The sequence below is a fragment of the Corvus moneduloides genome, chromosome 11 (genome assembly GCF_009650955.1).
Source record: "Corvus moneduloides isolate bCorMon1 chromosome 11, bCorMon1.pri, whole genome shotgun sequence".
Classification (NCBI taxonomy): domain Eukaryota; kingdom Metazoa; phylum Chordata; class Aves; order Passeriformes; family Corvidae; genus Corvus; species Corvus moneduloides.
The window spans coordinates 9,610,458-9,625,875 of record NC_045486.1 but is presented as its reverse complement, the minus strand read 5'-3'; the positions used below and the strand labels follow the sequence as shown (position 1 = coordinate 9,625,875).

Sequence of the window (15,418 nt, the reverse complement as noted above, 5' to 3'; positions counted from 1 at the left end):
CATGAGATCATAAAAAGTACAAGTGCAACTGTGCAGGGAACACTTGAATCTGCTCTTAAAGCCTTAAATCTCTAAATGAACTATCTTAGGCATGCTAGATTGGATTCAAGGATAACAAAGGAGATGTGAATTCTACTTGCTAAACAAGATATTTAGATAATGCTTGGTGCTACTACAGTTATGTACACTATAATCATGCAGACTGGTATTTGCTGAAAGTCTGACCTGTCAATGCTTTCCAGTTTCTGTTTCATTATCAAAGTGGAAATGATAACTTTGTGCAGGTTATTAAAACCATACACAGTCATCTACATCTAAAAATATGAATGACCTGAATTTGGAGGTTTAACAACTTAGTAATTAAAATATTTTGCTATTTGGTCGACGTTTTGTAGTTAAATAAATGAAATTTCTATCATAGCTTTGTTAAATGGGAGGAACATATAATTTTACTTGAAGACTGAACCTTTAGATCATCACCATGTTAGTTTGCTGTCTAGATTATAGTCTTGATATTCACTAGCAATATAAATGGCACTAGTAGAGAAAACCAGTTTTAACATCCGATATGAGTAAAGTACTAGCTCTTTCTTCCTTGCTAGTTGTGATTCATTTATCAGAAGATCAGCTGTATAAACTGGAAGTAATGAATTTGCAAAGGTGTGTCAAAATTCCTCTGTGTTAATCTAATCTAAGCAAGTAAATTCTAGTAAATACATTAGATACTCATTGATAAGTGAATCAAATGGATTTTCACATTTAGTGAAGTGTCTTTTAGGTAGGGTGTACTTACTTTTTTACATATTTTTAACAATTAAATAAAATTAAAAAAAAATTCTATTTTACTGTTCTACCAGTTCAGGAAGCACCTGAATCTAGTGACTAAGAAGTCTTGCAATTAAAGTAATTCCTTTTTCCATAACTAGCCACCAACAGCATCTGACTGTTCTGTGCAGTTCCTAAGGCTCTCAGAGTTTTCAGAAGATGGACTAAGACTTTAGGTGCTGACTTGTGGCTGGACCAAAGCAACCCATCATCCATAAACACTGGAGATACCCTGGAAAAAGCCACACTGGCAAAGGGCCATAGCAACAGTTCAGCTGAGTATGGAAAGAGAGATTGCAACAGTCTGGAAACAGGGATCTCATTCTTTCAATCTGACATATCTGAGAGGTAAAGTCTTTTACTGCCTATTGTCCATCTTAACATATAAGCAAGGCCTTTGTTTGAATGGCCCAGGAATATCCATAAAAAGTGTGTGACTGACAATAAAATTATTCTCAGTAAGTCCTGAAGCTAAAAAAAAAAAAAAAGAGAGAGATACAGAAAAAAGAGATAGACTACCTTACATTGACATGGATGTAACAGCATGTTGGAAAGTATTTGCCATGTTTTATATTTAAATCCTTAGTGCATATGTTGCCACATTTTCCCTTGTTCTTAGATTCCCATACAAGGGAAACACATTTTTGGATTATTTTAACAAGCTTTAACATGTTAGCCACTCGGTTCTCCATAACCTTTCTGCAGCTAGGCTTTTTACCATCATGATTAAAAAATGTAACCTGTTCAATTAGATGGTTCTTTTGCCATTTGCTTCTTTTGTCATGTTCTTTTTCATGCACATTATTGCCTGACAAATGCAGCAGAACTTCGCTAATTCAGATTAACGACTGGGAGATCTACTGCAAATTACTCTATTTTGTGGGTAAGTAACTGAACAAGTAAAATAAAAACCAAAGTACATTTTGTGATACATCGTTCTTGTTCAATTACTTTGACAACTGTTGTGTAATTTTATACTACTTCATAATGTAATATTGTCTGTTTTGCAGAAGTAATGGGATTGTATGACCTTGATCTTGTAATGAATCATAAGAATAAATATGCTTCTTTGTTTGAAAAACTCAGTCTTTAAATGTGCTTCTTAACTAAGTTATTCTGCTAGTCAAACCTTTGCATGGAAATACAAAGGCCTCTTGTGCCTGAATTTCACACTCTACATGAGGGAGAGGTTCTGCTGTAGTGCAAACATATGTCATAGCTACAATCTCTCATTTGCTGCACCATTTGTTTAATTTTACAGAATCTCTCAATGGTTTAGTAACACATGCATCAGCTATTGCAATGTTTAGTTTTCATCTGGGATGGATGAGAGTAATTGAATGGTAGTCTCAAAGATACTTTTAATATTTGAAAGTTTACAGTTTACAGTAAAGTTTTATGCTGGAATCACTGATATTATGCAAATTATGCAAATTTCAGGTGCCATGATAATGGCAATATATATGGTAACAATAGGTTCTAAAAAAAGACTTCTCTAGAAGAAAATTTCAAAGAAAGAGAAAGAAATAATTTATTCCCTGAAACCAGCAGTGGTCAGAATGCACAGAAAGAGGTGTTCATTACATTTACATATAATTTATATTTATAACTAACATACCTAAATTTTACCAGTCATCAAGTTTGAATATAATTTAAAAATACTTTCAGTTAAAGGTACATGGTTATGCATTTCATGATTCATTACCTGAAGTACTGTGCATGCATGTCATTACAAAAATAAAAAAATCACATTGTTGGATAAAGTAGCAACTGAGGACTTGGGTTCTGGTTTTTTCCTTAAGGTAAAACCAACAACTTTATTTTGAAAAGTTATTGTCCTCCTCAGACACATCACTCTCCATATCAATGAAACATTATGTGGTGACAAATCTCAAATCTATAACATTTACCATAAAAGGGATGAAAATGTTACTTACTTTTCTTTGGGTCGACTGTGTTGTTCAGTTTTTTTGGGTTTTTTGTTGTAGAGGAAAGAATAATGATGACGTCCCAATCAGTCTCACATAAAAAATGTAGGTTACAATGACAAGCCAACCTGCTTTCGTCAGCTTGTAACAAGCCCACTTGAAGGGAGGTCAGTGGCTCTTAATCATTTGTCAGAGGCTGCGGGCCTTATCAGCTGATTTTAGATAAAAGAAACTGAAAAAGAAACATCTGGGTAAAACCTAATTGAAAATTTGGCCATGCACATCTGGCATGAAATTATTTAAATAAAATATTCTTCTTGTGAAAGGATACTCAATTAAATGTTGAAATATTTGTGCCGTACTTTAGTGCAGTTTCTGGGGAACAACTGTTTGAACAAGAGGAACGAATTTTATTTGGTATTTTGGGAAGAGCTGAGTAGGATGCCAAGACAGGATCTAGTGAGGCAATGTTTATAAAGACAGGGTTTTTCTAATAAATTGAAAACTTTCTCTAAGGTAGAAAAACCAGCTTTTATCAGAAATAAATTTTCTGGACAGCATCTGTTGAAGTTTATAAAAGTCTATTAATAAATTAGGTTCAAGTGATCTTTTACAGAGAGCAGCTCTGCATTTCACAATTCAGTATGGCTGAAATTGTAAAACACTTACTGTCTTCCAGGATTTCCTTTAGTGAAACTTCCAAACCTTCTATGACACACAACTAGTTTGGATGACAAAATCTTATGAAGTAAATGCTGGTTACACAGAAAATTCTAGTCCTTGCACTGGAGGAAGCAACAATACGGATAGTTACAGCTCCCTATTTGGAGAGAAGAAAGCAATTCCCGAGTTCTGCCAGGACCACGCAGCACATCAGTCAGTGGGAATTGCATGGCCAGGGCCGAAACACTGCACACCACCTCGCTCTTCTGGCTGTGCAGCCTCTGCACTCAGTCGTCTCCTTTCATTAACTGGTTCTCTGCCTTGCAGAGCAGCATGAGGTGAGGTGATTTGTATGGCAGGAGCAATATTGTTGGCAGACTTATGACCTTTACCCAGTGGAACCAATGGACAATGAGTCGAGCTGAGTCTTTTTATTGACTGAATTTCCATTACCTTCACAGGCTTTCTTTCCTGGCTTGTCCTTTTATCTTATTATGGACAGAACCTACATTTACTGGACAATAGCTTCCACATTGGGCTCTTTTCATTTCCCAGAAAATATCACTACTACACTTTTTAAAATTACTCAAGACCCGTTCTTTACCCCTCTTTACAACAAACTATTTGTTCATTCAGTAAATGCACCATGTAACTGTCTTCCTACCATAGCATTTACACCCACACACCTAAAGGGGCTGTATCAATTTTTCAAATATTCTATGTGTTCCCTACAAAGCTATAGCAGGCTTACAAAGCTTTAGACATTTTCTAGTTGCTTATACAGGATTTGTTAAAATTGCCTTTAAAAAAATTTAGGAACTAAGTTATAGAATTACCGTTAACTTTATTTCCCTCTTATTTAGGTACACATCCTCTGCGAAAAACATTACAGAGTTTTCCATTATAAATGAAAGGTAACTATGTGAATAATGGTATTCAAGTCACATCATTTCCAGTTTTTATATCATGATGCAAACTGACCTCATAATTTTGTCATCTTCTGTATTTACAGCCCAATAACGCTTTTCTGGCAGTTCACAAGGGCTACTGAATTTACGAGGCACTTGCAAGTCAGGTATTTTATGAATACCACCTGCATTTCTCGAAAATGATTTCTAGGGAAATTTAAGTCTACTGTGTGTACTGGATTAAAATTGCATAAGAACTAAGTCATAAATTATACTCTTTTGTTTTAAATTTTATTATATGGAAATACAAGTTTTCATTTTGATCATATTAAGTTGATATGATGAAACACTTTATTTTTACAGATGATGGTGTTTATTTGTTTTTTCAGTATATAAAATGTACCAAGTACCAAATTGCTTTAGCACATGCATGAAAATAACTTAATAAAACCTGACTTAACCAATGTATGGGCAAAAAGAAGACAAACAACATAGCTTGCACTAAAATATAGGCAATTCTAATGTCATCAGAATTATAAAATCAATTTTGGAATAAAGCGTCCAAAGTTCTGTCTCAAGGTACCTCCCGTTGCACTCTGTGGACTATAGTCAATGATCTCTGTCCACTTCATCCATTCAACAACTCATAAGGAGATGGTTCCTTTGACAACCCAAGGCAGAGGGGTCTTCTAGACAAACATAGGTACTTTGACTTGCATGTGAAAGGGAACAGGAATCCAGGATTATTCTTTAACTCCAGTAATGTATCGGAAGTATATGGCTGCATGTTGCAATAACTGATGCATCTGGTGAACTTGCACAGAAAGTTTCATATTGTTCAGTTCATAAAATCTAATCAGAAGATTTTGAATCCATAAAAATATGGATGGCGAGTGATTCAAGTGGCTGAAAACATCTCTGCGAGGAGAAACATCCTGCACAACTGACTGACAGTGAGCTCTCATAAAACATTTCAGACTTGGTAAAATATAAAGAAGTTGTATCTGAAATGTCCTCTCCTCCTACTCCTACCCCCCAAAACACATACCTCATCCAGTTAAAACTCAGACAAGCAAAATCCACATTAACAACACCAAGTGAAAGTGAAATAGGACTGCTTTTAAAAATTAGTACACCTCTTGTTCGGGCAGTTAAAAAATTGACAGTGATGTGAGGGTTTCACAGGTACAAAGGAGGTCTGAGACTGGACAATTAATCTTGATTGTCTCAATAGTCTCAATCTGATTAATTTTCCCTAGTCACCTTCTCCCCTTGTCATCTCACCTTACATTAAAGTCACAGGGATTTTGTTGCTGATTCCAAACAAAACAGATCAAGCTAAAAACCTGACAGACAAAATATGCTGTAGACAGGATCCCTTTGCTCTATCCCAGAGTGTTGTAACCCCCACTCCTAACTGGGCTATCTATTGAAAAAAAACCCTTTCATAATAAGTAACATTAAAATCTTTTGGAACAAATTGATTCCCTGACACCTACAGTCACATACAGAATTCTAGTTCTAAGCCTTCAAAGCAGAGAGGGAGAGAGGGAGAAAGAAATAGATGAGAGTGCATGTATGTGAGATGAGGACGATTTGCTGAATCACACATCAAAGCAGATGTAGGAGCAAGGCCTGTGTCAGATACTTTAAATACACAGTGGTACATCCAAAACATGCAGAATTCGGTTCTGTGTTCCCGGACAGCTCAGACATACTGTAGACAATGACTAAAATGAGCAATAAAGCCCTCTGAGAGGAGGTTGCAATTGAAAAGAGATTGAAGATTAAATCAAAGAGTGTCACATTTAATATTCAGAACTGAATCCTTACTGCCTGGGCTATAAATGGAATCTTACCGTGGGCTGGAATGAGAAAGTGGGCTCATTTCTTTCTGATAGTGATGCTCCTGACTGACGGGCTATGGAAAACAAAAAATAATAGATTGTTTAGAAGTATGTCAGAGACCTGGTATGAGCATACACATTTGCAGCTGCCAATACTAGAATTTTACAGTCTTTTTTCTTATCTGTGAAATTAAAAATGGATATTCTGGTCCGAACTGTACAAAAGCACAACTTTAAGGATGATTTTTGTCTGGGTGGAAATACATATAAATTAAGGAGTCGATCACGCAGTCATTTCTCTGCTGCCTGTGAGAGTGTTGGGACAGTCAGGAAACTTCAGAAATGGGGGGTGGTAAAGTCTTGTCTGACAGATGAGTCTGGATTGAGCATGTGTAGGAAGCATGAGGAACGAACTCTTAGTAGGATCTGTGCAGAACAAACCATTTTTAAGAGTAGAAAACACCAAGGGAGAGGTAAGAGAGCTGGTACACCAGGTTAGAAGCACCAATAGCAGTTATTTTAGCAGTCCCAAATGAAGATTACTGAAGCACATATGATTCTCCATGGCACTGCAGCTTTGAAGCCTGGATTAAGCTGTTCTGAACAGCTAACAGTGGACTGTATGAATATTCATACAAAATACAATAATTTTCCAGTCTTCAAATCTTACCTACCCATTGTAAGTACATGTCCCAAAAGTTTCAAACTACATTTGGTTTATGGCATTAAAAAGAGTTATTTGCAAGAAAGATCAATATCATAAACTGATGTAAAAATTCAAGAATTTCAAAATCCATAAATACATTTTCTCCCAGAATATATGTAGTTCTACCAGAAGAGACTTCCCCTGCCATTATCACACACCTCAAAAGCAATTCTAAACAAATCACTGGAGGAAATGCAAAGTAAGTGAAAATGTAAGCATACACTAACAATACTTACACAATTTAGTACACAAAATGCTAAAATAATAAAAAGTGTTGTGAAAGGATTCTTTTTAAAGAAGATCAATATAAAAATGAGTATGTTCTCATGGTTTCAGAAAATGGAAAGGGATGTTGTAAAATACATGTTCAGGATGAATGACATCCTAATTACTACCAAATATGACTCACTGCCTGGTGGTGGATAGTGCAATTCCCTGATGACAGCTAGTGGAAGATTGAGGACAAGACAGAGAGTGAATTAGTCAGTCTATGAACCAGAATATCTGTCTAAATAATTTTTGGTCTTATTTCATAGTAAAGAATACCCTGCCTCAGTTTTGCGATTTGACTTGATGTGAACAGATCCCTCCAGGGGTTGTCAAACTGAGCTCACAGTTGGCATAATTCTGGGTTTAAATAACATTCCTCTCGTCTGTAAGACTTCAGTTCTGCCAGACCATTTCCATGTTAAGTGACCTTCTTTTCTGAAAACTCACAAAGGAGGCCAGAAGACCTTCCACAAATTAGGTATGAACCTGGAAGTACTCTTTCAAATATTTTTCAGATCAAGACTTATGTGACTGAATTTATATTTAGGCAGTTGCTTGTGGAACAAGTAATCTTTCTTCTCTGTGAGTACTCCTTACCCGAAAGACATATCTTAGTGGTGGGCATAACTTGGATTCTGCTAATGCAACATTATACCACTATTATACCACTACAAGCTTCCAGGATATATCAGTGAGCAATTAGGAGAATCTTCCTTCTCCTTTGCATTTCTGACTGAGAAACAGGGACCATACGCAGTAAGAAATCTTGAATACTCTTGTAGACAATCTTTCTCCAGAATGTTTGTGTTGTATTTGAATTGATGTCTGAAGTGTGGAAACAACTATCCAAGAAGCTGAATGGGCCAATTCTCTGACAGGGCAAGGAAGTCTTACAGGATCTCTAGAATAAAGCAAGGCATTTAAGCAGAAATGTCTTGTAAGCTTTGCAAATTTTCTTGGATAATGTTTATATGTGTGGGTATAAACTTCACATTAAACTCTGCAATACATATAACTGTGTCTTTCATAGTGTTGCAAAGCTAGCATGGATTTTCATAGGTCTTAAGATTTAAGAGAACATTCAGGTAAGACACCGTCAAATAAAATATTTTAAAATATTTGGCTCTACATACACATAGTATTGAATTGAAACTGTGCCCCACACACATTTTACAAGGGCTTACAATCCTCCTTCAAAGCAAACCCATTTTAAAGTAGAAGTTTTTCATATTTATAACTGAAAGTTATGCTGGGTAGTGTGTAATATTCAAAGTGATTTTATTCTTTTTTGGCTGTCATAGTTTACAGCAGCTGATAAACCACTTCCATTTCAACATTTTCTCCTGACAGCATATATCCAGTTCTTGGTAAACTATCATAGAATATAAAACCACAATTTTAGTATATCTGTTTTGTACATGTTTAAGAACATCTGTTCTAACTTCAGCTCAGTAATGTGATTGATCTATGTGCCTTTACATTCACAAGGGTTTCTCAGATTCATTTAAGTCAGTAACATGACACTCTTCAATGAGTCTGGAAATCAAGCCAAAAAGTTTAAGTGATGAAAAAATTAAACTCACTCAGAATGTGCTTTATATATAAAATAATGGTTGGATACATAAATTCATTATCTAACATGATTATACCCTGTCTTGCCTTGCAAAACATCAAAGGTATTTCAAAATTAAAGATACACAAAAAGCTGCCTTCTGGTGGTGCTGTTGCCATAGATTCCAACTAAAGGACACAAATGCATAAAATGAAGAAAAATTTGGAAGAAAATACTCCTTATTTATCTTTGAAAAACATAAGAGAAGGAAAGCAATTGATACTACTGATTTAAAGAATCTGAAAGATACAACCTGGAAACACATGTAAGCATGAAAGTTTAATCATGACAAGAATTTCAAGCTGTCCTTAATTTCTCAAATTCCAATATGAGGATTATTTCTATTTCTTTTCCATATACTGCAGTGCTAAAGTAATTTACCTATGCAACTGAAAGATGGCTACAGATCTATATCTCTCTCTCTCTCTCTCTAAACTTTTCTGCAGTTTGTACATCTGATTTTGGAAGGATTGAGCATTTGAAAATTCTCTTAACTCAAATGATGGTGGTACTAAAGATCAGGGACATAAAAACAAATCTGCTTTTATTCTACACATATATTTTTTACATAATAAAAATATATAAGGAATAAATACATGTATAAGAAACACTTCTTTATAAAAACTGGAAGCTGAAGAAATGATGAGTTTACTAGTATTGGGGGATGAAAGCATTGAGAGCAGCCCTGTGGAAAAGGACTTGGGAGTATTGCAGGATGAAGAACTAGACATGACCTGTCAGACCAGAGTACCAATTGTATCCTGGGCTGCATCCAAAGGAAGCATTGGCAGCAGGTTGAGGAGGAAGTTCTGCCCCTCTACTCTGCCCCTATGAGACCCCACCTGGGGTATTGTGTCCAGCTCTGGGGTCCTCAGCACAGGAAAGACATGGACCTGCTGTAGTGAGTCCAGAGTGGGGCTGCAAAAATTATCAGAGGACTGGAAGATCTCTCCTATGGAGGTCAGGCTGAGAGAGCTAGGGTTTTCAGCATGGAGAAGAGAAGGCTCTGGAAAGGTCCTACTGCAGCCATTCAGTACCTAAAGGAGGCTTTACAAGAAAAAGGGGGACAGAGTTTTAGCAGGGCTTGTTGTGGTAGGACAAAGGGCAACAGTTTTAAACTAAAAGAGGGTAGATTTAGACCAAATGTTAGGAAGAATTTTTTTACATTGTGGGTGGTGAGGCATTGGAACAGGTTGCCCAGAGAAACTGTGACTGCCCATCCCTACAAATGTTCAAGGCCAGATTGGATGGGGCCCTCAGCAACTGGATCTAGTGGAAGGTGTCCTTGCCCAGTGCTAGGAGTGACGGATTAGATGACGTTTAAAGGTCCCTTCCAAACCAAACTATTCTATAATTCTATGATTTTAGGTCTTACAGAAAGAGAATGCCTGACTAAAGACTTTTTCATGTCAGCTAACCATTTAAATACTGGCACAGCATTGCTACTCTCACGTCTTCTGAAACGTTGTAAGCATATCAAAATATACTAACATTCACCATCAGCATACCAAAATTTCCCCAACTACTTTTTAAAAGCTTTTGTGTTGAAAGAATGTGGGGTGATTAAATAATCACCTCCATTAACAATTGTTGTTAACAGCCTTCTTAGATACCAAAGGTCTACAGAGTGAATTATCCCCCTCACATAGATACTCTGCATTTTTCCAAATGCTGGAACAGAATTACATCGAGCAGTGTTAAACACAGAAGTCCATACTCAAAAAACTTCTATCATATCTATGAATAGCTGGTGCTCTGGCTGATATCTCAGAAAGGAAAACATGAAGTCCCCACCAGATGCTGGGGACTGACTGACACTGTTCAGAGTTCTCTCCATAAAGGCTGAGTAAATGGGTAGGGAAGACCTGGAAAGCTGAATGTCTTTGTTTTTGTGAGGAACTAAGTGGTTAGTCTTTATCTGAGAAAGATCAGGTTTCTTTCCTAAGTTATTTCTCCTTGAAAATGAGTTTCTTGCCATTTAATCTTAAAATAGTCTCAGTGTCCGCCTTGCAAAATGCAGTGGAGAAACCTGCTAAGGCTGAATGTGTAAGGTACAACAAACTCTTCAGTCAGCTGAATGAAACATGAAAAACTCTCTCAAAGACAAAATCTTGCCTTTTACACTTGAATTATGTAGAGAAAGATGAGCATAAAGGGCTGTTATGAAAAACTACAATTATATTAAATTGCAATTTATATTACTAACCTATTACGTCTAAACACTTTTTTTAGATTGAAGCTACAGAAGTTGATCAAGGCAGTAAGATCAAAGAATAGTCTTTGCAATCATATTGTGCTTCACTGAACACTGAAGGAGTACATTTTACTTTAAAAGTTCGTTATGTTTTAGTCATGCACTTTGTATTAACCAAACCTGATGTATCTAAATATTCTTATCAGTTTCCTTATAATTAAGCTACTAAAAAATTAATGAGACTGCTATTCTCTATATTTAATTGACTTCCATTTGCCTAGTCTTGCAGATTTGAACCATGTTTGAGCCTATTTAGTGAGCACAGAGAAAACACATTGGAAATATCATTAAATTAACAAAATGTGTAATGGAGATGTATATCAAATAGTTAATACCAACTAATGTTTTTCTGATGTCCTGTGAAATAGTACTCTGTAAATCAAGTTCTTATTTGTACAATTACCCACTTACCAATACATTTCTTCTGTTTTGAAACCTTCATTTAACAGGGTACTCCAAAGTTCCGGCACTGTGTTGATAATTCACTACAGAAAGTTGCTGCTACAGGCCTCTATTTGGACCCTGTAGAACCTTGAAGGTAATTTGCACCTAACACTTTAGAGCATTTACTCTGCAATAGTTAATATTGGGGCAACACAGCTGCGTTTACTCTTCTAATGATGGATCTGCCTCAGAGTTATGCTGTGTGCTTTACTTAAGCCACATTAATTGTTTATTATTGCTCCAACTGTAATAAAAAACAGCTATATTGCTGATGTATAAATAGAGTAGGAGGTTATCTAGTTTTACAGCAGCTCCTGCTAGTACCTTTATATAGTTCCTGAAATGTTATTCTGTGCTTTCATACATTCAATACTTTTTGGTGTACTGCAACAAATACTCAGCTTCTTATAGCAGTACTGTCACATAGGGCAGGTCTGCGTGATTCTGTACCACTTTGTACCAGGACAAGTAATGATCCAAGGTGTAAAATTCATAATGATCATATACCAAGTACACAGAACTACTGCAGCTTTTTGCTGCTTTCTCCTGCTTCAGTTCTTTAAACATTTAGCTTTCCAGTAATGAGACTTTATCATTGTAAGAAGCAATTATTTTCCATTACTCACACTGTAATGCAGCTGCTGACTGGTGTATATGGGTTTCATTCATTTTGGAACTATTTTTAAGTACTGTATCACACACCTGCAGGTTGTCAGCCACTATTGTGACAAACTGTACAGACTACATGATTATTCAGGATTCTAGGAAGGAATATATATAACAAATTTCTCTTTATCCGTGATGGTACTAGAGAACCTGCTGGAAGCGTGTGTATCTTGGTTAAATATTTTACTTGATAAGTTCTAAGAGCCTTTGGTAATGATACCTTAAATTTCAACTCTACTCAAAGAAGATTTAGTATTCAAGACCCCTGAGAAAATACTGTGGGTTTAGACTTACTGGTGGGAAACAGGAGTTCCAGGTTGCTGTATCATCATCACTGCTTGTACTTACGTTGACATTGCAGATATCGATCTGTGACACGCTCAGCTCATGGGAGATCCCAGCATCCCATAATTCTTCATTTTGTTGTCTCTTCATGCTGGCCAGCATCTGTAGTTCAGATGAACTTAGTCTATTTGACTGGTACTTTTCCCTGTCATACTCCTGTGAAATAAAATTGAAAAGTCAACAATATAGGACAGGATCACCAAACAGAATAGATGACTCAAACCCAGAGAGACCTTGGAGAATCTCTCAGAGAATCTTCAAGAAGGTACAATACTGAAAGAGAAACAAAATGTTTACTAGAAAAAATAAGTTAACAGATTTCTGTTCAGCTATGAAGATCAAGCATATTTACACATAATTACAGGAAAGAAGAACACCACAAACACTGTAATGAATGGCAGTTTTTATCCAGGGTGTTTGGTGAAGTTGCTGTTCCACTGCAATTAAAAACAGAAGATAAAAGCAGGCTTTAAGAAGTTCAAAAATCCTAGCTAATAAATGCAAACCTTGAATTAAACCCAATCCCACAGTTATCATGGTATCATCAACACCATCAACATACCATTTAGTTACTGGTTAAACAGAGTATAAAATTTCTCTGGAAAGCCGTGTCAACACTAAATTTCAAAAGTTATTCTGGCAATTTGTTAGTGAATGAATTTTTAAGTAAATTTCAATGTCTTTTCACTTTTTTCATATCCACTAGTTGAATTGTTAATATAACCCTAATTGTTATATCAAACTTGATCCACAAGTCAAAAGCTGCAAACACATAATAACCATTTTGCAGTTGGTACTTGAACCTCACTCAAAACCTTAAAATAAGATACTTTAAAGTCACCCAACCTGCTGGTGGCATCATCGTTGTTTAAAGAACTCCTTCTTTGAGAAAAGCTATCCCTTTTTAAAGGGTCCACATAGATTGCTCTTTCACAAAGGAACAAGTCTAATACTTGAGACATCTAGTTGTGATTCTAAATGGAAGTAGAAAACATTTCTGCTTGAAAAGTGAATCCAGGCAGTGAGCAGAACTTGAATGGATTTAGATGACTGGAATATTGGCCAGTGGGCTGTGAGACACTATACAACAATATCCCAAGGAGGGACAGTGCTTTGATTCTAGTGAAGAGAATGGAGTTTTTAGACCAGGAGTGTATCATATTCCTGGCAGAAGGGAGGATCTCTCAGTCTGTTTTGCTGTGAGATGGTACCAGGTACCAGAAGACCTCAAGAACACACACGTCAGCAGTACAAGTGATACGAACACTGACAGCTTTTCCTGCTACGAAATACAGTGTGTAATGTTTAAGTGTGTCTTCTAGGGGTACAAAAGTCACCTTACCACCAGAATTCATACTGAAATTATGATTACAACTCTTTGCTTTCTCTGTATATAACATACAAGGTACAAGAAGATGACAGAAGGTACAAAGCAGTTTGCACAGCTACCATTCCTTTTTTACCCCTGGCTTATGTGGTCCAAGCTTCATTCCTGAATATTGTGATTACTACTATCATTTTTAATCCTAAAATAATATGAGATGTTTTCTCTAGACCCTTTCTGAATGCCTGTTACTAGCTCAGTGACTATTAGTCGTTTGTTCACCTCATCCAAAGCTTGCTTTGTTACACCTGGGGAGCCTGCTTTGCTCTGATGTATCAGTCTTCTACCAGATCTGCAGCTGCTGTAACTTTTATTGATCTTACTGAACATGCTGATTTCCTGTTAATTTTCCTATATATAAACCTTCTGCAGTTATTTGATTATTGTAAGAGAAGCTTTGGCTTATCTTTCTTCCCTCATATAATTGGTATGCAGTCATTAAACTGACTGAATGAACTGGTGCTCTGCAGAATAAAAGCACTAACTATTGAAAGAACTTTTTTTTCTCATTCTCTTTTTAATAAAAGCACAAAAATTGCCCAAACTTGCTTGTCTGTTCCTTTACATCTATGAAGAAAGATGCATAGATTTTTGGAATTATCACAGCATAATTCTAAACATCTGCTGTTCCCCCACCCCCTCCCCAGCTTATTTCAAATTGTCATTCTGTTTTCTTTTCCTGTAATGGTCTCCCTCTGAAAATACCATACTCAGGAAGGAGAAGAGATGCTATGACCATTTTCTGTGTTAAACATCCCCTACAATAAACTAATGAAGGAGAAATAGTTTGGACTATTTATTCTTCAACTTCAGATGACTACTACCAAAAAGCCTCTTCACAAATTTCATATTGTCTTTGTTGGTTTTCAAACAGAGAATTTGAAAACTGAATCTGAAATTAAGTTAACTTTGTAATTTAGGAGAATCTTTTGATGTAAGAAGTACTTTTGCAATACTCGTAAATTTGTCTAAAATTAATATTTCATTTAGTAATTAAAAGCTTATCTTGTCTATTTGCATATCCTTCCCTTACAACAAGGCATTTTTATTAAGCACTTAAAACTTTTGCTAGATTGACAAAACCTGTTGTTTAAAGGATTTTTTTCATATATAATGACATTTGCATTCTTCTAGGTTCAAATGATTTATTCAGAATTGTTTGAAAGTAGTTATACGTGTGGAAAACTTTAATTACCAGCTATCTACATGCCTGCAATATTACCCAGAGGGCTATACTTCTTCCTTAATTAAAAATATTTGAACTTAATAATAGAGAACTCTATTAAAACATGAATAAAACATTGCAAGAAACCAGGTCTTTAAAGCATATTAAGCAGCTGGCAAATCAGTTGCAGGAAGACTTGGTTAAGCATTTTTCCTTCTTCACTAGTCCTCTGTATGAGCATAAAAAGAAGTGTCAAAGAACTCCAAGGAAGGGCTTCTGTAAAATTTTAAGACTTGATTAAATCAAGTATAGGACCTAGATCTGCCAGATACTTTAATCTTATGTTTTGTAGCAGTAAAACAAATTCTGTAGCTAATGAGTTCCTATACATTAATAATAGG

General features: G+C 35.9%; 1 protein-coding gene across 5 annotated transcripts in view; it reads right to left on the bottom strand.

The window, feature by feature from the left end:
- Nucleotides 1–15,418, bottom strand: part of C11H3orf67 (chromosome 11 C3orf67 homolog) — a 75,211-nt gene that overhangs the window by 12,996 nt on the left and 46,797 nt on the right. For 4 of the 5 annotated variants that reach the window (XM_032120448.1, XM_032120450.1, XM_032120449.1 and 1 more), the window contains 2 exons: nucleotides 12,472–12,624; nucleotides 6,184–6,245 (listed from right to left, as the gene is read on the bottom strand). In XM_032120448.1, the coding sequence (XP_031976339.1) occupies nucleotides 6,184–6,245; nucleotides 12,472–12,624 (215 nt within the window). Of the gene's footprint in view, nucleotides 1–3,473; nucleotides 5,037–6,183; nucleotides 6,246–12,471; nucleotides 12,625–15,418 lie in introns of those variants that run through there. The other variant, XM_032120451.1, reaches the window with a different exon arrangement.